General features: G+C 32.8%; 2 protein-coding genes across 31 annotated transcripts in view; both read right to left on the bottom strand.

Moving 5' to 3' along the window:
• The window catches only part of LOC148618361 (calcium-activated potassium channel slowpoke-like), a 64,595-nt gene extending 51,735 nt beyond the window's left edge, over positions 1 to 12,860 (bottom strand). For all 30 annotated transcript variants that reach the window (XM_088577160.1, XM_088577161.1, XM_088577166.1 and 27 more), the window contains exons 1-3: positions 11,956 to 12,860; positions 9,039 to 9,100; positions 2,728 to 2,824 (exon numbers count right to left, since the gene is read on the bottom strand). In XM_088577160.1, the coding sequence (XP_088433286.1) occupies positions 2,728 to 2,824; positions 9,039 to 9,100; positions 11,956 to 12,297 (501 nt within the window). In that variant the 5' untranslated portion in view covers positions 12,298 to 12,860. The remainder of the gene's footprint in view (positions 1 to 2,727; positions 2,825 to 9,038; positions 9,101 to 11,955) is intronic.
• Positions 12,861 to 14,706: 1,846 nt separating this feature from the next.
• On the bottom strand, positions 14,707 to 25,074 carry LOC148618360 (rRNA methyltransferase 2, mitochondrial-like). Its single transcript, XM_088577209.1, has 2 exons — positions 24,633 to 25,074; positions 14,707 to 16,738 (listed from the first exon to the last, which is right to left on the bottom strand). Exons 1-2 carry the CDS (start codon positions 25,009 to 25,011, stop codon positions 16,311 to 16,313), a joined length of 807 nt encoding a protein of 268 aa, XP_088433335.1. The 5' UTR covers positions 25,012 to 25,074; the 3' UTR covers positions 14,707 to 16,310.
• Between the last annotated feature and the right edge of the window lie 1,072 nt (positions 25,075 to 26,146).

The raw sequence follows: 26,146 nt of genomic DNA, 5'->3' as shown, positions 1-26,146 counted from the left end.
GATGGATAAATATATCTGGAAATAACAGAACTTGTCCTCTTTATGAAGATGGCATTGTGTTGGCTGTGAATATCATTTTTAATGACAGAAAGAACAATACATTGAAAGTACTATCCATAAGAATTTGTATCATGAATTAAAGTACTTTCAAAGTATATAGAAAAACATTAATACTTGTAATGTTTAAAGTTTGATGACAATCAAATGTTGTGCCAATATGTGAACACTTTATCAATAAGAAAATAGATTCTCTCATTATTGAATCTTCCTAATATCTAATTTCAGGTTGTTGTCATTTAATATCATTGTATTTATCAACTGTACATTAATTTTTTTAATATCAATGTAAAAATGCATGTTTAACTGTATGTACTAACCACCGTTTGACAGGGGTCAATATACATGACACTGGTATATATAGTGATCAAATGACCCAGTCCTCACTAAGCCGAATCTAATTATATTGTTACCATTCAGTGTAATACATGTATTATGACATTAAATGTAACATTATGGGTAAATCAAAGGAACTCAGATGTGATCTGGGTACTAACATCAGTCAGATATAAGATCATTTGGAAAATAATGCAGGAGGAATAGTGGTCCTGGGCTAAGCTGGGTTTCATTATAAAACTCAAAATTATGGTAATTTGGTTTTGCAGTATTGGAAAATTTATACTTTTTCAACCTCCTAAGTTGTCTTGCATACAGTAGGTTGTCAGTTCTGCCATGGGGTGGGGTACTTGCATGATGTAGGTTGTAGGGTCTGTCTTCGGGTGGTGAGCTTGCCTGCAGTAGGTTGTAGGTTCTGCCTTGGGGTGGCATGCTTGCCTATAGTAGGTTGTAGGTTCCACTTCAGTTGTCTTTGGGTGGTGTGCTTGCCTACAGTAGGTTGTCGGTTCAGTTTTGGGGTGGGGTTCCTGCCCACAGTAGGTTGTAGGTTCTGCCTTGGAGTTGGGTATTTGCCTATGGTAGGTTGTAGGTTCTGTCTTGGGATGGCATGCTTTCCTACAGTAGGTTGTAGATTCCACTTCAGTTGTCTTTGGGTGGCATGCTTGCCTACAGTAGGTTGTAAGTTCTACCTTGGGACATAGTATTTGCATGATATAGGTTGAAAGGTCTGTCTTAGGGTAGGGTACTTGCCTATAGTAGGTTGTAGGTTCTGCCTTAGGGTGGGGTATTTGGCTACAGTAGGTTGTAGGTTCTGCCTTGGGGTGGGGTATTTGCCTACAGTAGGTTGTAGGTTCTGTCTTGGGATGGCATGCTTGCCTACAGTAGGTTGTAGGTTCCACTTCGGTTGTCTTTGGGTGGCAAGCTTGCCTACGGTAGGTTGTAAGTTCTACCTTGGGACGTGGTATTTGCATGATATAGGTTGAAAGGTCTGTCTTAGGGTAGGGTACTTGCCTATAGTAGGTTGTAGGTTCTGCCTTGGGGTGGGGTACTTGCATGATGTAGGTTGTAAAGTCTATCTGGGTGTGGTGCTCCAAAATTGGCAGTCTCTGCTTCTCTGGTATGCACATAGAATATGGGAGAAAGAAGGATGTGACTGAATTCCCCAGAACAATGTGTACCAGTGGAGTAACAAGCCTACCTGCCGGCTGTTACTTCCTTGATCTAGCACAATATAAAAGTATACAGCTCAATGTGTCTGAATAGTACAAAGCAGGTTTTTGATTGGTCAAATGTTTTCGTAGATATCTGCCATAGCTATGTGTTAAACAACAATCATTCAACCAAACAATCATTCAACCACAAACAATCAATCTTTATCCAAACAATCATTCAACCACAAACAATCAATCTTTATCCAAACAATCAATCTTTAACCAAACAATCATTCAACCACAAACAATCAATCTTTAACCAAAGTTTTAAATGTAGTGCTACATATACTAACTCTATCTTAGATTTTACAGAGAAGAAAAATCATAAAGACATAAAAAATGTAAACAGAGCCAAGATTTCATCTTACTTAACTCTATTATTATCATGATAATTGTATTAACCTGACTCTGTACCAAATCATCAATGTCCACAGGGTATACAATACATCCTATGATTGCATGATAGGGATGTTTCTTGGACAAGTCTCTTTACACTCGCCCGTCAAATATTCATAAAAACTAACACCTAATAAACATCTAATGCTTACTTCTATAAATAGAGGAATGATTTTATAAAGGTACATATAGCTAACCAAGTAGTTCTCATGCTTCTTACTACTGGAATTAGTCCAACCTCAACCATTGGTAAATATATATACAGATAGTTATAAATATATCATGGTTTAACAGTGGAACATTGATTTGTCTTGTGGGCTCTCTGAAATGATTCATAGGGGGAGCAACATCTCAAGTTTCATAAGAATGTTGTGAAAATCATAAAATATATGTTCAACAAGAAGATAACAGCATTTATATCATAAAGACAAAAGTTGAAATAAATTCTAAATTTTACAGGATATATCAAGTAGTGAGCTAGACAGTTAGTTTCTTTGGCCTAAAGCTTAGCAATCCTAAATGACATAGTAGTCTTTTCACAAAACTAATTATGTCCTTTAGTTTAAACCATTACAAAGACAGTAATGAAAGAAAAGACAATTTCCTAATGGTATTGATATTCTAGGGAAATCTGAAATAAGGAAATTCTCCAGAGAAACCCTTCCATTTAATCTCAACTACACAGGAACGATTTCTCATTGCTACAGCAATTACTAGCAATACTCACTCGAATGAAGAAATAAATCATGAAGAAAACGTTGAAGGCAAGATCTACTTGCTGAGAAGGACTTTCTGCCCATCGATCACAGTTTTCTACTTGGGCCCTACAAAACAAATGTTAATGTATAAATTTGGTAATAACTCAGAAAAATATACAAATGCAACAAAACAACTCTCTCCAACTGTTTTTTCTGAAAAACATTGGGGTGTTCGTATTGCAACTCGTGCGTTGTGCCAGAGCTTGCCGAAACTACACAGACTTTTTGTATCACGCTAGAACTCTGACAGATGGGCTTCTGGAGTAGAGTTATGTTGCTACAGGATTGAGGTCATCGCTGCAGAGGTGTTATGGTCGTCGTCATGGGCTCATGGATCGTTATGGTGTATCCATCTGCACTATGAAAACTGATTTATTCAACGGGTCATAGTTTTCCTTTCCTCATTTGTCTACCCTGGACTTGACTTTTTATGAGCAACTCGGCGGTTTTTCTAGAAAAGCAGAGGACGCTTACCCTACTGGTGCACCTGGTCCATGCTCCCAGTTTTTAGTTGAGTTCGAGTTGCTCATTTGCTTTTGTTACTTTGTATGTATGATTTTAGTTACTTTATGTTCTTTGTTGTGTATGTCTGTTTTCCATGTCTGGTCTTTGTCCCTGGATTACATTCTTTTGATTACTGCTATAACCTTGGTTCCCTAGATTACTCTTCCAAACAATCTTGAAATATGATGGTATGGTGAAGAGATATTCTTCTAGTTATATAGAAAATACTGGTAAACACAGCAAGAATATTTTCAATGCAAATCATCTGATTTTTAAAGTCTATTTGTATACACAAGTTTTCCTTTTATATATTTTTATTTTTGTGACATAAGTTTCAGTACAATGCTATTATTAAGAGGTCAATCACGGGTTCCCAACTGGAAAGGTTCCTCACTACGGGAGTCAAACTCAGTTGTTTCCCACCAGGAGAGATCAAAAAGTCATTTCCCCACCATATAGGTCAATCACAGTACTTCCTGATCATGAGTGTATATTAGTGTGGAGTCAGTCACAGTCATTCCTCACCAGGATATTAGTTCAGAGTCAGATTCAATCATTCCCCATCAGAATATTAGTTTTGAGTCAGTTATTCCTCACCAGGATATTAGTATAGAGTCAGTCACAGTCATTCCCAATCTGGATATCAATTTAGTGTTGGTCACAGTTGTTCCTCGTTGAAGTGAATATTACTATTAGGTCAGTCACAGGAGTGTACCATATATAAGTATGAGGTAACAGTTGTTCCTGGCCAGGAGTGTACCATATATTAGTATGGGGTCAGTCACAGTTGTCCCTGGCCTGGAGTGTAACATATATTAGTATGGAGTCAGTAAGTTGTCCCTGGCCAGGAGTGTACCACATATTAGTATGGGGTCAGTCACAATTGTCCCTGACCAGAATACCCTATAGTAGTATGGGGTCAGTCCCAACTTTTCCTGGCCAGCAGTTAACCTGACATCAGTGTGGGGTCATTCATATTTGTCCCTGACCAGGAGTGTACCATATATTAGTATGGTGTCAGTCACAGTTGTCCCCAACCAGTAGTGTACCATTTATTAGTGTGGGGTCAGTCACAACTGTCCCTGACCAGGAGTGTACTGTATATTAGTATGGGATCAGTCAGTTGTTCCTGGCCAGGAGTGTACCCTACATTTGTATGGGATCAGTCAGTTGTCCCTGGCCAGGAGTGTACCATATATTAGTATGGGATCAGTCAGTTGTCCCTGGCCAGGAGTGTACCATATATTAGTATGGGATCAGTCAGTTGTTCCTGGCCAGGAGTGTACCCTACATTTGTATGGGATCAGTCAGTTGTCCTTGGCCAGGAGTGTACCATATATTAGTATTGGGTCAGTCACAGTTGTCCCTGGCCAGGAGTGTACCATATATTAGTACATTGTATGGGATCAGTCACAGATGTCCCTGGCCAGGAGTGTACCGTATCATAGTATGTTGTCACCAGGTGTTACTACGTTCTACATTCAGTTAGATGCTGAAGCTAGGTGTTAGTACTATATCCATCAAGTTAATTCTTTGTTTGGCATTATCTATACTTCAATGTTTAATATTTTGTATAATATCAAATTTAGAAATACAACATAAAGCATTAAATAACATAAATCTATATTGTTTTGTGTAATGTACTGTATTAATAGAACATCTACTTTATCTCTTGTGTTAAACAAATCAAAGGGAAACATTTAAAAAGGATGATATTTATCAATGAGATATAACTATATCTCTCTGTTACATGCACATTGTATTGTATCTGAGTGCATACCAACTGCTACTCTAGTCATTAAGTTACAAAAAATCAAAGAGGAAAAGGTTTTAAAAATGCACTTACAAGTGCTTCTATAACATTATAAATGTATTTTTAATAAAATGTCACAATTAGCCTTTAACCTTCTTCTGACAGTTACCTATTAATGTCAAAACATAAAAGTCTGATATCCTCAACATTTCTCTAGTGCCAAAATAATATTTCCGGTTATAACAAACCGGCCTATTTAGTTAAAGAGATGTTTTCTCTTGTGTAAATCCCCTACCACTCCTTCCACTGTATATACATTAGTAAAACACAAAGAACCAGAGACATAAAAGTTGGATCAATATTTTAACCTGAACTTTATTGTATTTTATAGGTAAATTGATAGGATGGTGTGTTGAAGCATATTAAAACAACTAGATAAATCCTAAATGTCTAGAAGCCTCGACAACATTGAAGGAAACATCTAATTTTGAGGGGAAAAAAACCTCTTAAATTTCAAAAGATCTGCAAAATCAAAATATTAGTCAAACTTTTTGCTTTGTTTGACTTGTAAATATTTGAATATTTTCTTATTTTTCATAATCAATATTTTTTTTATATTTTTTTCTAAATCTAAGTACATGTAATTTATAAAATCTATATACTAAATGTAAAAATAGTCCAGAACAAGCTTTCAAATAATATATGTCAGTTTCACTTTAAATTTTTTTATAATTATTCCCTAGCATGAATGGTACAAAATTACCAGACTGATCAGCTAAAGTCAAAAGGAAAGCCTGTATAACAAATGGCAATATCAGGGTAAAAGCTGGAAAGTTGGTAACCACCATAATGGTCTTGACTTGGTGCACACATTTCTGATAGAAAAGTGATTTAAACCAGGTTTTATAGTGTCAAACCTCCTGCTTCCATTACAGCTAATTATTACCAGGAAATTTCAACAAAAACAGGCAGCTTAAATTGCTACTTGTCATTATCAGTAGTCAAAACAGTATCCAATAGGAATCATAATAAAACTTAATTATTAATGTCTGGAAACGTTGAATTAAAGAAAAATATGATGTTTTACATGTATTTCAGGCCTCAAAGTATTATAGATCCATAATACAAACACTAGCAAGAATAAATACATGTAGTACATCTCCATAGGGGTAAATACCTTAAGGGAGGAATTAAGGGTCAAAAGAGGACAAAAATAAACATTTTTGTCAGGTCTTCAGGCAGTATACTTGCACGGATTTGTCTACCTGAACAACTAGAAGGATTTTTTTAAGCATTTAAATGGTTAAGGCCCTTTAGGACCAAAAAGGGGTTCAAAATAAGCATGTATTTATTACTTATTTCTTTCATCTAAAAGTAAATTTTAGTTAAAGTTCCATTCTGGTCTGAACCTTATGATGTATTAATGTTGTGTCCATATACATATGTTTACCAACAGATCAAGCTATAAATCATTGTATGGTGGGAAACCTAAAGCTGTTTTTTTTACAAAAATATTAGTGGTCTTTAGAATCATTCTATGAAAGTACTAGAACAGTAAAAATACCTTTATAATAATTATGTTGTCAAGTAAAACAGTTGGTTTGTGTGGTTAAGTAATTAATTCGACCTCTTTCAAAAACAAATATCAAAATACTGAAACATGTCTTAAAAGATTCAGATGTAAACAGAAAATCACAGCCTGTGACTGATGTCTCATTGTTAGGTTTTCTAGACTGATTATTATAAAAAAAGGCAAAGGATGTAGAAATTCTTACATTGAAGTGGGTTTTGAAGTATCCCAAATCATCAGATTATGTTTAGCTATATAAGAGTTATATTGGAGGAATGGATTTCATTGTTAATCTTCATTTTTACCATGGAGAATGAACATAAAAAAATCCTTGTATGATGTAAGTAAACATGATATGTGTCTCTCTATCGTATATATATTTTTAATAACTTTAATCTATATTATTACCATCAAATATTTCTTCACTATAATATTCTAGATGAAACCCTATCCACAAAATTTCATTATTACTTATTTTCTGATATTTTGCTCCTTTCAGGCAGAGGGTGAAACAGTTGGTCATAAAATATTTTAGGCTTCAAACTAAAGGTATATACCATGGGATATGACCATAATGAAATACAAGTAGAAATCATCAGAAGTGAAGGGATTATCTCATATGGATTATCTAAATACTGTTTTTTGGGGTTTTTTTAAAGAGGACCGGTTTGGTAGATGTCAGATTAGTAGATTTGTTACAAACTGATGACATTTAAGAGTAATCAAGGGAACCAAGATTCTAGTAGAAATAAAAAAAAATAACACAGGGACAAAGACCAGACAGAAAACAATCAACTAGTTTGCATGGTCAACAGTTTTAACTATGGAAGTCACATTTACTTATCTATCTTCAGGAAATAATATATTAATAGAATTACTTACTGAATTTACCATCAGGGATTCTATACTCAACAATAATAAAAACTTACTCGTTTTCATCAGAGCTGCTGTACTTAAAAATAAACTTACTCAATTTATCCTCAGGAATATTGTACTCGACAATAACTTACTCAGTTTATCCCCAGGAATGATATACTAAACAATAACTTACTCAATTTATCTCCAGGTATGCTATACTCAATAATAAACTCAATCTATCCCAAGGGATGTTATACTCTGATGTTTACTCAGTAACTTCTATGATCATCATCAGAGATACAGTACACAGCAAAAGAGCCTAAATTGGTCACCAGGTTAAATTTTTGCCTTTCAAGTACAATAACTCTTAACAAGGAGATCTCCAACAATTTTGGCTCACAAAAACTTTAGTAGGGCTTACTGGTATCATAAGGATCATTTCTGCAGTTACAAGTTTCTTTCTGTCTATTATAGTTCTCAAGATATTGGTTGAAAACTATAAAAAAAAAAAAAACTAAATTTTTTTACCTTTCGAGGGCAATAACTCTAACAAGGAGTCGTCCGTCAACTTTGGTCCCCTGCACTTTAGTAGGTCTTAAAATAAGGATCGTAATGGAAATTGACAGAATTTGACTGAAACTGACAGTTTTGGAGATATGAGAAAAGACTTTTGACTGATCCCTTTGTTCTATTTTAGTAACACAGGCCATGTTTTTGATGGATCAGAAAAACCCAAAAAAACAGATCTATGCAGAACACGCCTAAGGAATATTCATACTAAGTTTGGTTCTAATTGGTCCGGTAGTTTTAGAGAAGATTTTTTAAATAAATAACATTTAGAATAGAGATAAAATGTTGAAAAAGGGCAATACCTCCAACATGGCTTAATAGATTAAAATGAAAATCTGACCAGTGATAGATCTTACCATGCTGAACATTTTAATCCATGTCAGAATTTAGAGATATATGTGAAAAACTTCTGTCTGACCCTTTTGTACAATTTTTAGTAACAGCTGCCATGTTTTCTGCAAATCAAAAATCCCCACACCAGTTCTATGCAGGATACCCCAAAGAACATTCATACCAAGTTTGGTTATAATTGGTCAAAAAATGTCAGAGGAGAAGATTTTTTAAAGAACATTAAAAAGAGCAAAAAAACTTTGTAAAAGAGCAATTTGACTTCACAGAGATCTCATTATACTGAACACTTTTACCCAAGACAGAATTTAGTTAAACCTAACAGTTTTGGAGATATATACGAAAAACTTATGTGTGACCCTTATGTTCTACCTTTATCAACCAGGGGCATGTTTTTCAACGGATCATAATCCCCAAATCAGTTCTATGTAGGATACCCAAAGGAACATTCATACCAAGTTTGGTTCTAATTGGACAAGTAGTGTCAGAGGAGAAGAGCTTTGAAAAATTGTTAACAACGACGACAGATGCCAAGTGATTGAAATAGCTCACATGGCCTTCCGCCAAGTGACCTAAAAACTTGGACACAAGCATAAATCCTAATGATTCTTCAAAATACTAATTGACAGTTACATCATCAATGATGTGTACCCTTGGGACTCTGCAGACATACTTACTCAGTGGCATCAATAAAATATATCATCAAGGATGCTATACTCAGCAGAAACACCAAACCAACCTACAAAATAATTCAGGTTTTATTGAACACTACTTAAATTTCCTTAATTACACACTGAAATCCCAAAAAAAAAAAAAATCAGGAGCATCAAATTATTTTACTTCCTAAAATTTAAAGGAAAATTAGTAGGGGTTATCAGTTAATACTTTTATTAGAATTCTGAAAATTTTAGAATATTTTCATAACTCAGTTTTACCTTTTTCAATAAAAAATTACAGGAAAATATTACACCACTCAGTAATTAAATATTTTTATGAGGAGACCTAATAACCTTATCTGTTGTTCAATATACATGTATTCATAAGGGCCCCATTAAATTTTTGTCAAAACTTTGATAATAATATTTGTGAAAACTTCAGCTACAAAAACCACAACACCTGAAACAACTCCTATCTAGGACTGCTGACAAATGGACCAACTATCTAGGACTGCTGACAAATGAACCAACTATCTAGGACCGCTGACAAATGGACCAACTATCTAGCACCACTGACAAATGGACCAGTGGAAATGGTGCCCAAGTTTAAGTTTAAGCCAAATTTACAAGAAAAATGTGGATTTTAGCATATTAAAAACCTTATATCTGCCTTTCATGGTGGTCCTTCTTAAAACTTAGGAGATTTTGGGGTAAAGTAGGCCTTAATTGAAATATTTCAAAGTTTTGCTTCCATTAAAACCACTTCTATAAAAAACAAAAGTCATCTTTATACTATCTGTATGACTAATCAAGCAAATGAAAAAATATTTTTGAGAGTATTTTCAACTCTATATTATCTAATTTCAAAGAGATATACTTTAATTTTCCTCTTTTAGTCGTGCTTTACTAGTTACAATGTAAACTCAGTCATTAGTACTAATTTCTTGGTATGTACTGAAATGTAGAATAGAGTAGGTGATGTGGTTCTAGAAAATGATACAACTATAAATAAAAGGGTTTAATCCTCATTTAGATGAAAGTACATGTATGTATCTAAGTAAAAATAGATAGAAATTTGATAGAAAAAAGGTTCTGAAAACTTACGATGATTCCAAAGCATATAAACCTGAAATATCATGTATTGTTACAGACAAATCAAAAATCCTACTTTATGTACAATGTAAGTCAGGGTATAGAAATATGCTTGTGAGGAAAAGAAAAATATATAAGAAAGCAACTGATTTCATTACTGAAAATCTCAATAAGAATTTGTGACACATTATTTGACTTTAATATAAAATGATTAGTTTCAGGTTGTCCATATAGGTAGAACAGTACTATTTCTCATTATTTTAGGTTAGCTTTTTGTGTATCCTACTCAAGTAATTACACTGTAATTCTGTACATTGTGATCGGACAAATTGTGCTGATACCCAAAATGTTTTATTAATTCCAGCCTCTAACATTAATATACTTAAAAAAAAATTGCATTTCATTCTTTGAAAACCATTTTATTAAAATATTATGATTTTTTTTTAATTTATGTACCTATCGCAGAAAAAGGAAGGGACTTTGGCCCCAAAACATCTGCTTAAAATACAAAAACCGAGACTTTTATGCTATGACTTTGCTCACATTTTTACTTAGGAAAATGAAGATTGTTTTAAAGGGGTAAATTTTTCAACAGTTTCACTATTGTCGCCTATGTGAAATAAATAGTAGCATTCTACCTTCGCTTAGTCTACTAACTTAATAGGTACAAGAACACAATTAATTCCCCTTGGTTCTTGGTTTTCATTGTATACGAATATAGTTCCAATTTTGGTTGTAGGTACCTTCCACATTTTTTCATATTTTACTGGAAACTTATTTGCTGAAGTTTTGCCTCTAATTGGTAGAAAATAGGTTAAAATTACATGGCATTTTTTTTTGTTTTTTTTGTTTGTTTTTTTTTTCATTGATAAATTCAGACTAAAAGTTGTGATTTGATTCAGTGGAAGAAGGTTAAAATTTAGGACTTTTAACTCAGTTTATTTGTCATTGTTATCCCATCTCCAGGTCATATATATTAATTTAAGAAAATGATGGTAAAATTTTCTACAATTTATATATATAATCCTGTTTGTACATGTCTTTAAGCCACAGAAGTTTTATTTAGTTTGCGCCTGTGGAATTTTTTTAATCTGCTCAAATGCATATATTGAAATGCGCTTGAAAATTAATTGTGGTCTCGTGCCTAATAAGGTATGACACCGGAAATTCAAATACTAATTCGTACCTAATCCGGATTAGTTTTTGCTCCGAGTTGTTCTATTAATCGGACTTAAGGATTTCAGACTTCATTTTGGAACCAAGGCAGTTAGATAATCAGAAAAAAAATTTAGAAAACTGTATTATTCAATATAAAAGCCGATATAACTCAGGTGTAACTGAAACAGTTTTGAGGTCTATGATATAATGATATTATTTTGTCATATTGACATCAGATGCACGGGTTCATTATATGAGGGAGTAGTACTAATTATCTATCTCTTTGTCTGTTTCTTATAAACACATTATTACTTAGCTCCTCAATCAAATGTATTTATAGCCAGGGCAACTAGTATGTTCCTTTCACATAATTGTTGATTTTTTGCCAAGCACTTCATTTGTTATTAGTGTATAGTCATCATCCTACTGATGTTAGTGTGGCAGACTAATCCCCCAAAATATTTGATTAGGAGGAAGTGTCAGTGCTCACTATAACTTTCTTCACGTGCATTATTGTTTCTGTAGAAAATCTTGTCGGAATGAGAATCCTAATGTTTAATTTTTTAGCTAGATATCTATCCCACATTCGAGCTATGTGAACTATTTTACAAGAAACTAACAATATATAATGAAACGGTTGTTGGGTCTGTAAACACTGCAAAAAATATAGATGAAGATGAAAACTTACCAATATTCTGCCGGTCATAGTTTGGCCAGAGATAAGTTCCCCGGCCCAATCTTTGGCCTCTGTCATCCATCCTATCTCCGGGTCAGGACTCTTTAAGAAAAGTGTACCTCCTGGAGCACTTGCTGTGGATACTTTAGATTTATCAGGCGTAGGAAGGGGGCCGGTATGGTTAGCGACTTTGGCTTGAGCAATGTTTTTCCGTCTGTGACAACAGACCCATAGAATAAGTCGGTACACAGCGATAATTAGAAATCCAGCAAAGAATGTGACCAGACTTGACAAGAGAAAGATGTACCATTTTCTTTCATTCAAACAGTCTTCATTTGATGTAGAATTTTTCATGCTTCCAACTGTCCTTTTAACTATGTATTAAAATCCGAATCAGTTCACATTTCAACAGTTATGGCACCATGTTCTACTCAATGCTAGTTAAAAATAATTATTCCATAAAATTATATCACATTAAAATCCTCGTTTTACCAATAATTCGTTAGATTATACAGGCAGTAACGGATATTGTCGATCTACAGGGAATTGATAATAATCAGTCTCCTTGTCATCTCAAAACAACTCTGGTTTCCATGTTAGCAGTCAGATGTCCTCTCCGCCGTAACATCATTATTAAAACATGTTCACTTCATTATTCTTCTTAACTGTTCCAATTTGTACAGTTGACATACAGGATAACGGATTATATAAATATTAATAGCCTTGTTATTGATGGCGATGAACAATCTCTCACACTGTAACGTTAGCTATCGACCAACTTCGATTTTCTTACAGTAAGCGGTAGTCATTTCACAGCAAGGGAGAATGATCTACTAAGACTTGCTATGTTTACACCACAATATTTAATATTTATGTCCGCTGTATATACTTTCTGCGTATTCGGTCATGCGCATGATCGAACCTTTTAAAGAGAAATTATCGAAAATCAAATTATACTTAGAATTTCTACTACCTTTAAACAGTCGCTCAATAGATCAGCACGGTTTGTTTGCACGTATGTGCAGTATGATTGTTGGTAAATTGGTCAGTGTATGCCTAACATAACCTTATAGTGATTGACCATGTGTTTTAATGAGCTTAATCAAGATTAATTAGGTATAATTTAACACTTTATTTAATTGTAAAAAGGCTACTTAAATGAACGTCATACCCCACCATTTGTTATTGTCTTTCTTGAGATTAATTATAATTCCCACCTCTACACTAGCTAACATATTGTGTTCACTTCCAAAAGGAATACAGGAAGTTATTTTAAATACCAACAATCAGTATCTCCTGCCAGTCAGTGACAAAAATTGATTTTTAGGTTGAGCATTTAACTTTAATTAGGCTTATACATTTTGTAAGCATTAACAATGTTATTGTGCATACCCCCATGTCCTTACATATTGCCCCATCCTAGATATTTATGTAGGGTTCTACTGAATACTGATACTATTAAAATATATGATTCAAAGGCTTAACAAAATGCTGCTGTAATCTTCAAAATCTTTTCAGGAATTAGAAAAATATTACCAAAGAAGGGTAAATGTATCACCATGGAAACGTGGAACACACAAGAAATCACGACTGAGACGGAGTCGGCCCTTTAATAGAAAAAATGAATGTAACTGTTATGTACGTGTTCCAAGGACACAACGACATTGACAGAATGTAACCCAGTTACCATACCTTAATAGTGCAGTTCAAATGTATTTATGCAGAATTATGCACACATTCTTGCATTATATGAGAATACACTTAGAAAGTCTTACTGTTAAAACACAAAGAACTGATTCTCTAGATAAGATAAATTCCTTCCGAAACAACAGATGTCAACATATTTTGATTGGGTTAATTACAAGATTATGATGTATATTAAAAGAGTCAACAATAAATAATTCATTTTTTAAAGAAATTACATAAAATAAACAACAATAACACAATGTATAATTAATTAATCGACCATTACAGTCATACATGTACATGTATTATACAAAAAAATTGAATTTAGCCATTATAATGTTATCATACTACATTTCACATTTTATGTAACAGACTAAAACGTTGTGGAACAAAACAAAAAAACGGTGAATACATTATACATGTATTTGTTTTTACTGAATCAGAAGCCATAATAATGATATTGTTTTGTAATCCGATAAATCAGGTCCAATTATTTCGTTTATAACTGAGAAATTTATACATTTCTATTGAACAAAATATCTTACTATATCATTTTTTCTGTTATTTTTTTCTTTGTTTGTTTTTTATTTTTGTTTTATTATTATTTTTTTTTTTTTTTTTTTTTTTTTTGTTCTATGCGTAGTAAACTGACACGAGTTCAAGAGAGAACTGTTCCTTTAATGTCAGGTCACACTATGGTAGGTTCTAAAGAATGATTAATAATAAATTGTTTTATTAAAGTAAGACGCATTGATCTTACAGAACATTCATATACAATATAACACTAAAATTTAAAATTTCTGTACCGTAATGAAAATGTAATAGAATAAAAAAATCTGATTCCATCTACTTAATTAATCGTTTACTGTGGTAAAACATAAATTTTGATATACTGTACAAGTGTTTCAATTAATGGAGTGTTTCATCAACAGCATTATAATCAAATACACAGAAAGATCTGAGTGAAAAATGAATTGTATATAAGAAGTATTCATCACCAAAAATATCGAAACAGTAAGCCAAATCTAGCACCCCATTTATAGCAATAATTCAATTTTAAACCAGTGATTTTAACAGTTATTATTATTTTTTTGTTTTTTTTTTTTTTGTTCTATGCGTAGTAAACTGACACGAGTTCAAGAGAGAACTGTTCCTTTAATGTCAGGTCACACTATGGTAGGTTCTAAAGAATGATTAATAATAAATTGTTTTATTAAAGTAAGACGCATTGATCTTACAGAACATTCATATACAATATAACACTAAAATTTAAAATTTCTGTACCGTAATGAAAATGTAATAGAATAAAAAAATCTGATTCCATCTACTTAATTAATCGTTTACTGTGGTAAAACATAAATTTTGATATACTGTACAAGTGTTTCAATTAATGGAGTGTTTCATCAACAGCATTATAATCAAATACACAGAAAGATCTGAGTGAAAAATGAATTGTATATAAGAAGTATTCATCACCAAAAATATCGAAACAGTAAGCCAAATCTAGCACCCCATTTATAGCAATAATTCAATTTTAAACCAGTGATTTTACATGATTTTTTTTTGCACATACCCACAACTACCTAGTATCGTTCTACATTGAAGAGTAGAAGACAGAGTTGACACACATTTATACTTAACTCAATCCATAAGTATGTATACCCTTGATATAGTATAAAGCTCGAATTAACCCGTGATGACAGACGATTATCGACGACAGACAACCAACGAAAACAGACGATCATCTCGAACAAACAACCATCGAGGACAGGCAATTATTTAGTAAAGGAGAATATTGCGATTACAATTGAAACTTAGAAGTTATGAAACAGCATGTTAAATATATTGTCATAATCTACATTATATGAACACTTTTATTTATTCATTTATTTTGCCCATTATTTTTTCAAATCACCAACCGAGTGAATCGTTGATGTATTGGTGTGACCATTCTCCTTATGGAGGCAACAGATAGATACAAAACAATTTTACGGGAAAGAATAATTGAATAAAAATCGAAATTTTGTGCATTTTTTCCAATTCCAGCGCGGCTCTTTGGATACAGATTCTGACATGCAATATTTAGTGTGGCACATGTAAGATTACGTATTTTTATCAGATTTAAATCTACCGTTCTCAGAATTAAAATTCTGGTAATGTTAGCAGCCATCGTGGTCGAATGAAATAGGATAAATTTTGAATCCGAAGAGTAACCAAAAAACCAAGTAAAGACTCATAGTATTTTGTATTTAGAAATCACTAGGTCGATACCACTGCTGGTGGACCAAAGGTTCATGAGGCCTCTCAGGGTATTCAAAAACCCAACAGCTCAAAGTCCAATAATCAGACTTGAAGTAAACCATCGAATTTTTACCAAAATTTTCAGAAATACAAAATCAAAACCGACAGAGTTGGATTTGGCTTTCTTTCTTTTTTTTCTGATATTTTTTGTTTTGAGTATAAAACTTAATTTTGGATTATTATACTCCTAGAAACGTGTACACCATACCGAAAATAGCAATACTTATTATACAATATTGGTATTCTTTTCTTTTAAAGAATGTGTTTTAATTACGACAGCAGCATTTAGGTAACTGTAGCTGTTGTGTCTAAAGGGAGGCAACCAAACTGAATGATCACACATAAATACAATGTAAAATATTTTATTTTGTTTATAATATCTACTTAATGCCCTTATAATCACGACCCAACACGAATATCTCAGCAGATTCTGTTCTGCTTGAGGTTGGCTTTACATATTTAACGTGTGAAAACATTCTCTTCATTGCATCTTCAAGTAAAGTTTGTTTTCCTCCCATCCATATTTTACAGAGAACATTTCCGCCATCTTTCAGCACAACAGTAGAAAATTTGAGAACTGAAGAACAGAGTTCTACTATTTTGTCGTGATCAAATGATTTCACACCTGTGGCGTTTGGAGCCATATCACTTAATACTATGTCAGTCTTTATTTGGCCAAGAATGTCTAGAACCTTGGATTGAGTCTCAGCTGTGGTGAAATCATATGGAAACAGAAGGGTCGCGCCGTCTATTGGCGAAACATTCAATAAGTCAATCCCAATTAAAGTTCCCTTAGGACTTGAAGCTTCTGTAAAACATAATGTGAGAAAAAAAATTTTAAAAGCTGCGAATAAACCTTCAAATACTTCTAATTAAAACAACTCAAACATTCAAAACACAAACACCGTATTTCTACAATGGCTTGGATCGAAAGTGTGACATCTCTAGACAAATGCTTCAGTACTATTCTTTGTAAGAATCGGAAACTGGTTGGTACATCATTATTCTCAACTTGATCTTTTCAAACTTATATATATTCAATACATCCGATCTTGAAGCAGTTGTAACTAGATTTTTTGCCTGTTTAAAAACTTTCCTCACATCTTTCCACAGTGCATTTCAACCAAATTTGGCCTATCAATATCTTACAAAAGCAAATTATACAAACATTTTGATGGTTATTTCAGGAGGTTATGAGGTATAAATACTTGGCTAATGCAAACAAATCTCGGTGTTTTACTCTTCATGTGCCACAACTTATTCACATTTCGCCTGATTCTTAGACGGAGAAGTTGTAGTTCACTAGGAACACAAATTTTCCCGTTCTTTCTTTTGTCTGCCTAGCGATATCATTAAATGGTTGTTCGGTTGACTAACTACTAAAATGTGTAAGAAATTATTAATTGTGTTAATTTAACGCAAGTAATAATTTCTTACACATTTTACTATAACATACTTAAAAGAATTGAAACCTGTTATTATTTTTAAGGTTCCACTATACAGAAAGGTCACTGCAGATAACTTTATGACAATTTGTGGAAATAAAGCTACGTGTATACTGAGACACTTAAACAAGCAAATGAAACAACTTTTTTCCTGTACAAAAGTTTATTTTTTTGAAAACCTTCCATTATGGAGATCCATGAAAAAAAAAGATGGATATTCTTTTATATTTTGTCATGAAAATCTGTAGCCATGGTAACATAATAAAAAAAATATATCAGTTTTCATAAATTTTGGGTGCCTTCCCAAAATTAATTGTAAAAAAACATATTTTCTAAAATATCTGGCACTTTAAACTGCTAGAAAAAGTAGGCGGGCATGGTATTATTAATAATCAAAGTACTCATGTACTGAATCAATTTATATCGATTGTTTGAGTTTATACGCCTAAAATAATCGTCAAATTGCAAAAACATGGAATAGAAGAAAAGTATGGGGATCGAATTCAAACGTATCTCAAAAAAGCTTATTGTTGTAAATGGTTAATATTGAACTCTTTGATTTTTATTTCTTAAATTCACCATTCTGATTACGAAAACATAATAAACATAAAACAATAATGTGATTTATCGTAGTAGTGCGCCAATTTGCGATCTATTCAGGTTTGATGTTGCTTTACATGGACCATCTAGATGAATGAACACAAAATTCGCCAACATACTGTATAACTGAACTACAAACTACTAGATGGCCTTTCCCAGTTTCTAAATTTTCAAGTCGGAATTCGATTCAAAGATCTCCAGATCGAAACTGTCTGTCAAATCTTTCAAACATGCCACAATCATTGAAATAAAGCATGTCCTTAGATAAATGTCCCTCTCAACTAGCTACATTTCTCAGATGATCAGCTACATAGCTGAAGTCCTACAGTTTATCGGATAGACACCTGTGCGTCATGTAAGAGCGGTTAGTTACTGGGCACCTAGTTCCAGAGACACGTACATTAACATAAACGCCTAAGTCTTAGAATAAGATTTCAACAATCATGTCTTGTGCATGAAACACTAGTCATGCACTTTTAAGGCCCTGAAGCACCAACAGCTCTACCATAATAACACATGACCAAATAGCCAAATAGAATGATTACTGAGAAAGTAATTTTATTCGTGGGAACCAATTATCGTGAAAAATGGAAAGAATGACCAGTTCGTAGATTCTTGAATTCGTGGAATTGACAACTCTATCATTCAAATGAATGGGAAATTTTCTTTCCTTTAGGAACCAAGCTTGGTGGGCTAAAACCCATAAAAACCCCGAAAACTGATACCGCACGAACAATTATACCTTCACAGTATTACAAAAATCAATATCACGAGATCACAGACTGACACCATTCCTGAGAAATGCATTATCGAAATTCCTATTCCATCGAATATTAGCAAAGTTTCATTTTTATTTGTCATCTCCAGGTTTCTGATGTCACGATGTTAAAAAATTGAAAAAAAATCAGCGGCAAATAACACTATACTGTAGCCTTGGAACATGGGATATAGTCCCTGCCTGGAACTGCTTTCTTTATATTAGAATCTTGGTCGGAACAATGCCCCCTTTTTATTAAGATATGGATCCGTTAGGGCCTGCGTGAAATGTCTGAAAACAGCTCTTCCAATTGATACTCAGCATTCCTTATTATATTTCATTTCTATGACCGATGACTATTTATAATTTCGCAGGGTTGTCATTTCTAGATGAACATCAAATGGTTTATTATGGGTCTAAGAATAATTAAAAGCATTTCTAGGCAACTTCAATATATCGTCATATTGAATAGTGAACGATTTGTTTATACGGGTAAATGCATACAAATAAACAGGAACTTATACCAGGTTAGAGGTTAACTATTTTTAATTGGATCGTTGTTAATACCAACCAAATTAATCAGCATATTTAGTTCGCAATGAAATTGTTTATTGGGTTTGTTTATTGGCCTGTATAGCAAAGAATTAAATATGATACATAGGAAATACCTATAAAGAGGACCTAAATATCTGTATTTGAACCTTAATGGGGTATGCCAATGGGACTTTTTTCCTGTGGTAGTGTACTAAGATAATTGCAGGTGCTAACAGGCTATACAAATCTAAAGGCTCTGGCGACTGCTATATCAATTCTGATCTTCGATCTAAATTGATAATAAAAAATGTACCTTTTTCTGCCCATTTGTTCATAAATTTAATTCTTAAAGTTATGTGAAACTTTGCATTTTTTGAAAAACAGCCAGTTGGTGCAGGGAAGAGAACGCAATCCGGTGAGGACCCTAATCTTTCTGGAAAGCTTAAAGCATGCATTTTACACCTCTTTACCTTCACAAGTATTGCATCTATTTATGTATGACTGCTCTACTACCCACAATCAATATTTCCACCAAGTTTCAACTTTTTTTTTAATTTTTAAACGTCTAAGAGAAATAATCTGTTCTTGACAAGATGGAAAGAGCAATCAATTAGGGAACCAAGGTTATAGCGGCAACCAAAAGAATGGAATCCAGGGACAAAGACCAGGCATGGAAAACAGACATACACAACAAAAAACACAAAGTAACTAAAATCATACAAACAAAGCAACAAAAGCAAATGAGCAACTCGGACTCCACTAAAAACTGGGAGTATGGACCAGGTGCACCGGTTAGCGTCCTCTGCTTTTCTAGAAACACCCGCTGAGTTGCTCATAAAAAGCCAAGTCCGGGGTAGACGAAAGAGGAAAAGAAAACTTTGACGCGTTGAATAAATCAGTTTTCATGGCGCAGATGGATACACCGTAACGATCCACGAGTTCATGATGACGACCATAAAACTTCTGCAGTGATGACTTCAATCTTGTAGCAACATAACGCTGTTCCAGAAGCCTGTTCCAGAAGCCTATTTCTTAGCACGATACAAAAAGTCTGCGTAGTTTCGGCAAGCTCTGGCATAACGTATGAATTGTGATATGAACACTCTATACAGGTACTGAAGGAATGTTGCCATAGATGAAAGGAAAGTTGACAATTCTAAATGAAAAGTCATCACGTTTGTCGTAAAGTTTGGTCAGTTTTCCGTTACCATCGATTTCTAAGTGTAGGTTAAGATATGGGGCTGACTTTAAAGTGTTTGTAGTATCCTTTATCTCAAGTTCTTTGGGTAGATGCGATGTTTCAAATCCCCAAAATTAGGACTGTTTAAAGATAATACGTCATCTATATAGCGGAAACTGAGGTTAAAGTATCTACCTAAACGATATTCTTTCTTTCTGATCAGATCAGCTATAAAGTCAGCCTCATAAGAGTGAAGGAATAGGTCAGCAAGTAGAGGAGTACAATTTGTTCCCATTCTTGTTCTCGAGAACTTTGAAGTTATAATTCCAATTTATGGAGCGTGGTTCAGGGTACTTGGGACCTTTAGAAAGGATATTACGCAGAGATTCGTTTTCGATGATGAATAAATCTCCGTAACGACGGGAATATGAAATAATTGGTATGGATTTGTCTTTGAAATATGGGGGATTTTTTTTGGTAACGTTTTTGTGACGGAGGATGTTAGCCAAATTAATTGCATCTATACCTTTGTTGACAAACGGTAGTGGAAGAAATGATCGTTTTTCTTCATCTTGACTTTTCACACAAACTGGTTTAAAAAGTCTATGGAAACAAATATCCAAAATGATGGCAACAAGTCTGCATAATGATAAGGTAGGGTCAGAAACGTCAAGACTTGTTGTGTAAAGGGAGCGTAGTAGAGTGAGAGGTATAGAGTTTGGTTCTAATTTGATGAAGTGCAAGAGGTTTTTGTATGAAAGGAAGGTACATATAAGTATAAGATTGACTTTTATTTGCTCTAAAAACTGCCAACACCAATTTTAATTTCTCCAACTTCAGACTTTGTGAGCAGAGTCACAGTGTTTCCATCCAACACAGTGATGTCACCATTTCAAAATATGCTTGTAGTTAAATTCTTAGTTTACACAACAAAAAATATTAATCAATTCTTTACATTTAAATTCACTTGAGTTATATAGACAAAAAATAAATGAAAAGTCTCATACCAGTTTTTAATTTAGTGGAGACACAGTGAAGGAAAATGATGACTCCACTTTGAAGAGTGGAGAAATTAAATTCATGTTAATGGAAGTGTATGTTGTCCCAAGCCTGCATACAAGAAGGAGGGCATATGTTCATATATTTTAATATTTGTTTGTTTCAAGGTATATAATATTAAATAATTTTCATTTTATGATATTATCATTATGATAATATTGAAATAAACGTGTAATTATCAAATTTACCTTTTTTTGGTGCAATTCAACAACAAAGTTTGAAAAATAAGCTGGCAGAAGAGGCAACTGCCCTTACCATTTAGGTAGGTGTGTGTTGATAGTAACATGCTTAAATAATTACACACTTAAATAATTCCACACCATAAGAAATGAATTGCACAAAACAAAACAAAAACAATTAAAAATGCATTTCAATTGATATCTTAAGAAATGAAAACTATGTAACCTACTGAAAACATGTTATGAAGAGTGACAGTGAGTTCACAAGGATTATAAGTGGTATCTAAAATGTCTTAATTAATAAACAGTACATGTACTAGATAGCACATGATGGTTTAATCCTGGTTTGCATACATTTAATTACAAGTTTAAATAAACAAAGATGAAATTGTTGTTTTAATCATTATAGTCTGTTCTTTATTGGTCACCTTAATTGCACCTATATTTTACCTGAAGAATTGTACTTAAAATCTTAAAAAGATATTGTTATGAGAATATCAAAATAAACTTGATGATGTTTTAAATGAAATATTTCATTATTTAATATTTTATTTTAATACATGTTGTCAATATTGGGATTATAGTACAAAAGTACAATTATTTACATAATGTGATACAGTTATCCAGTACTCAACAGGAAGAGCTCGTCCACCCAAAAGACCAGTTTACCGACGCATCAACACACAACTACAGCAACTCAAAGACAGATATCAGCAGGGGATTATGACTGTGACAGACTACGCAGATGCCGCTTCTCACTTACTGCATCTTAATTAGTGAACTTTTATACGATACAAACATTGTAATATATTTCATGCTTTGTCATTTCTGATAATTTAAGCCGATTTTATATTTATTTTAATGCTGCAACTGATACAATGGGTCTTAAATGTTGTATATGTATTCTTAGTATATGCAAATTATTTATTTTATTTGTTGTGATACAAGCTATCTGAAAATGAATTGTCTTGTCCCTTATCTTGTGTTGTTGATTTTGTTATTAAAATATTTATTAAAAAATAATGTTTTACTTATTTTTTATTGGATTATTAGAAATGAAAGACAAATGTACACATTAAATAAAACACGCAATCAATACTAAAACAAAACTCAACAGAATGCCAACATATATTTTCTGCAGGTAAAAAAAAATATTACGCATTTCATTGTACATATTTAAAACAAACTATAGGTCTTCAAGGTGTATGAACCCATTGTCTTTTTTGTTTATTTAACTATTTAATTAGTATGGTAATTAAATGTATGCAAACCAGGATGACACCCACATGACAGTGTCTTCCTTGAATGCCAACATTTTATATGTTACCTATTCCTCGAAAGCCAACAAAAATATTTCAATAGATGTTTATATTATAACAATATGTGTTTTTATAACAATTAAAATTTTTTTATAAGTGTTTAACTGTTGAGATTAATTAGGGAAGTTGATCAATGAAACATTTTATACCTTTTTATATGGAAAATTTTATTTAAGAATAGTATAAATTATATACCAAAATATTACAGAAATTCAGAAATTTAACATCAATAAATATTATTTCAAACTCTGAACTTTATATTAATGATTCACTTCATTCTTTATCATTCCAATGTTTAAACTTATTAATATGAATATACTTATTAATTATAAAATTGGATAGTTATCAAATTATTAGTCCTTACAAAATAACTAAGACCAAACACAATATTTAAGTACCATGAACCATTTGTAAAAAACAAAATAGTGTGATATTATTACATATACCAAAAACAAAACTATTCTGACTTACTGAACAAAATAAAAAAAAATATAAACCACTTACAGCAAAAACAGATATTCTACATTGTGTAACAATTACAAATATTTTATTAATCCAAACAAAAACCTCATATTTAGTAATATTCTAGTACTAGTATTCCTACATAAAGAATGATAGATTGAAATATTGGAATATAAAAATAATTCATCAGTATTGTGCTATACATGTATATGTGTGATGTTGTGAAGAAATACTTAAGTAGAAACAGCCAAAAAAAAAAGAAAGAAGATTTTAACCACTGGAATTACTATCTGAAATATGAGCTGAAATAAGTCACCTGTAATTTACCTATCTGTTAATTAGTATGAATGTTTGATAAGCATTAAGCATGCACTTTTGTTGTGATAACCACTGACACCTATTCCTTGAACACCAACAAAATTTTACAAGTAAATTGTCGGTAGATCAAAGGATGCTGCCATTCCAGGAATAAACCCAACTGACAGCGCATGTACAAGTAATAAATAACAATAGACAACATGTGTACTGGATAACACCTGACAGTATATATTTGCGATAACAGTGTACATGCCTAAAATTGGGAAGAGGAATTAACACATTTTCCACATTCTTTACTAATAAATTTACAGAGTTGAGAAACTTCAGAATCTGAAAATAATTAACTACCTATCTTTTTTTTCTGTAGGTTCTAAGACTGATAGAGAATGACATAAATGAATAAGAAAAAAAACACAGCATGTACATGGACATGTGAACTGGAGCTGTAACATCAATGTTCAGTTCTATTCATCTGATTTAACATGTTTAGTATCTTTTTGGACACATATTTCACTATGTTTAATATAGATATCCAGTACTATACTAAGAAGGGAAGAATCTCTAAAAAAAATGATTACTGTTTGATACAAGTTTACCATTACTTTCTTTTAACATTTAAGGGTCACCCAGGGTAGCCAGGGAGTGTAAATTACATGTCATAGAAAGTCCCAGCATCACATAAGTCCCAGTGCATTTTTAAAATTAATGCTTAATAATATGATGTGTAATGGACACAGTATATTTTGACAGGTTGTTTGTAGCACTGACCTGTAATTTTAAATACTTGTATTTACAGGCATAGGCCAGTTTCCAAAAATAAAATCTCTTTAAATCTGCTTTATTCCGTACCTTGACCATTGGCATTTATCTCGTTAACAATTACTTGAGACCACGACCCAGGAGCACATCCACAATCAATAACAACTTGTCCTGGTCTGAACAGTCGGTATTTCTCGTTAATTTCAATCAGTTTAAACGCACTGCGGCACCTATATGATTCTTCCTTTGCCTTCTTAGCATACACGTCCCGTGATTGTCTTTCTGACCATATTTTCGAAGCATGTTTATGCTTTTTACTATACCATCGAACTGACTGGTACATAGTCATAGAACGTCTTTTAAAATCCATGCCGATTTGTTTACATTGGAAAATTCCCTCCTTCGGAAGTCCTTTAATGGGACATACTAAAACACAGCCAACTAAAGTTACCCAGGGTACTTTATGCATGGTAATTATGATAAATGTTTGCCTACACAAATCTTAAAATTCGGTATATTTTACTTTCTGTCATATCAAAAACGTCTCTCTGTAAGTTTCTTCGTCTGAATCACGTGACGTACACACAAGTGCCTTTTTTAAATTTTAAAATAGTAAAACAAAACAAAAACAAACAAAAACAAAAAAAAACAAAACAAAAACAAAACAAAACAAAAAAAAAAATAGAAAAGAAAAAGACGTGTGTTTTTTTTAAGTTATTATACAAAAGCCTGTTTTATTGTATGTTTTATATATTTATTGTTATTTGAAGTCTGAATTCATATTTAAGTCTTATTAGTTTTAAACATTGTTTATCTTCTATAAACTATAGACTATAGACAAATAAAGATGTTTAAAAAAGAATAAGTAAGGAAAAGGCACATTCTCAAAAAGATACTAGATACAAGATTATAATCCCTCCCCATTGCTGTACGCTATTTCGTATAATGTATATTCATGGATGAACAATTTAGTAATGACAATTCGTTTCTCTTTTTTTTGTGTATGTATATTTTGTGCTTGTATTGGAAATTTGTATTTATACTCATATGGTGCGCTTATTGCAAAATAAACTACTTGTGTCGTTTTCACTTTCAATTTACTTTAAGTTGCTGGAATATATAGCGACAACTATTAAGTTGTACTTGTATATAACGTTGTTTTGGAACCAGCTGCAGCCTGCCAAGTGGTGCGAGGGTTTCCTCGTCGTTCTTTCAAGATCCATGGGTTGCCATGAGCTGACATTTTTCATCCCGGTGGGATTGTTGTGTCTTTGACATATCCATTATATCTATTTTCATTATATTTTTAATTGTATTTGTATTTTAAACAATAAAAAAATGACGCTAAAATCTGCGTAGAATTACATTGTCGGAGTACTTGTTTGGAAATAGGAGTAAGTTTCCCCGAGAGCTGAGAATACCTTTAAAATCTGCAATTTAGAGTTTCAAGAAGAAGTACAGACAGTCCAAGATTTATTGAACACATCACAAGTGCACTGCACAGTCAACGTAGGGCTTAAAAATTTTGAAGATTGCCTACCTTCTATTATCGGTCTTGATTTATATCCTTAAATACATCGGCGTAATGTTATTGTCTTTACCTA

Source organism: Perna viridis, chromosome 4 (assembly GCF_037379345.1).
Source record: "Perna viridis isolate PV_CMFRI_1.1 ecotype Kerala chromosome 4, ASM3737934v1, whole genome shotgun sequence".
Lineage (NCBI taxonomy): Eukaryota > Metazoa > Mollusca > Bivalvia > Mytilida > Mytilidae > Perna > Perna viridis.
Note: the sequence above shows the minus strand (reverse complement) of the source record. Positions and strands in the feature narration are given on the sequence as shown.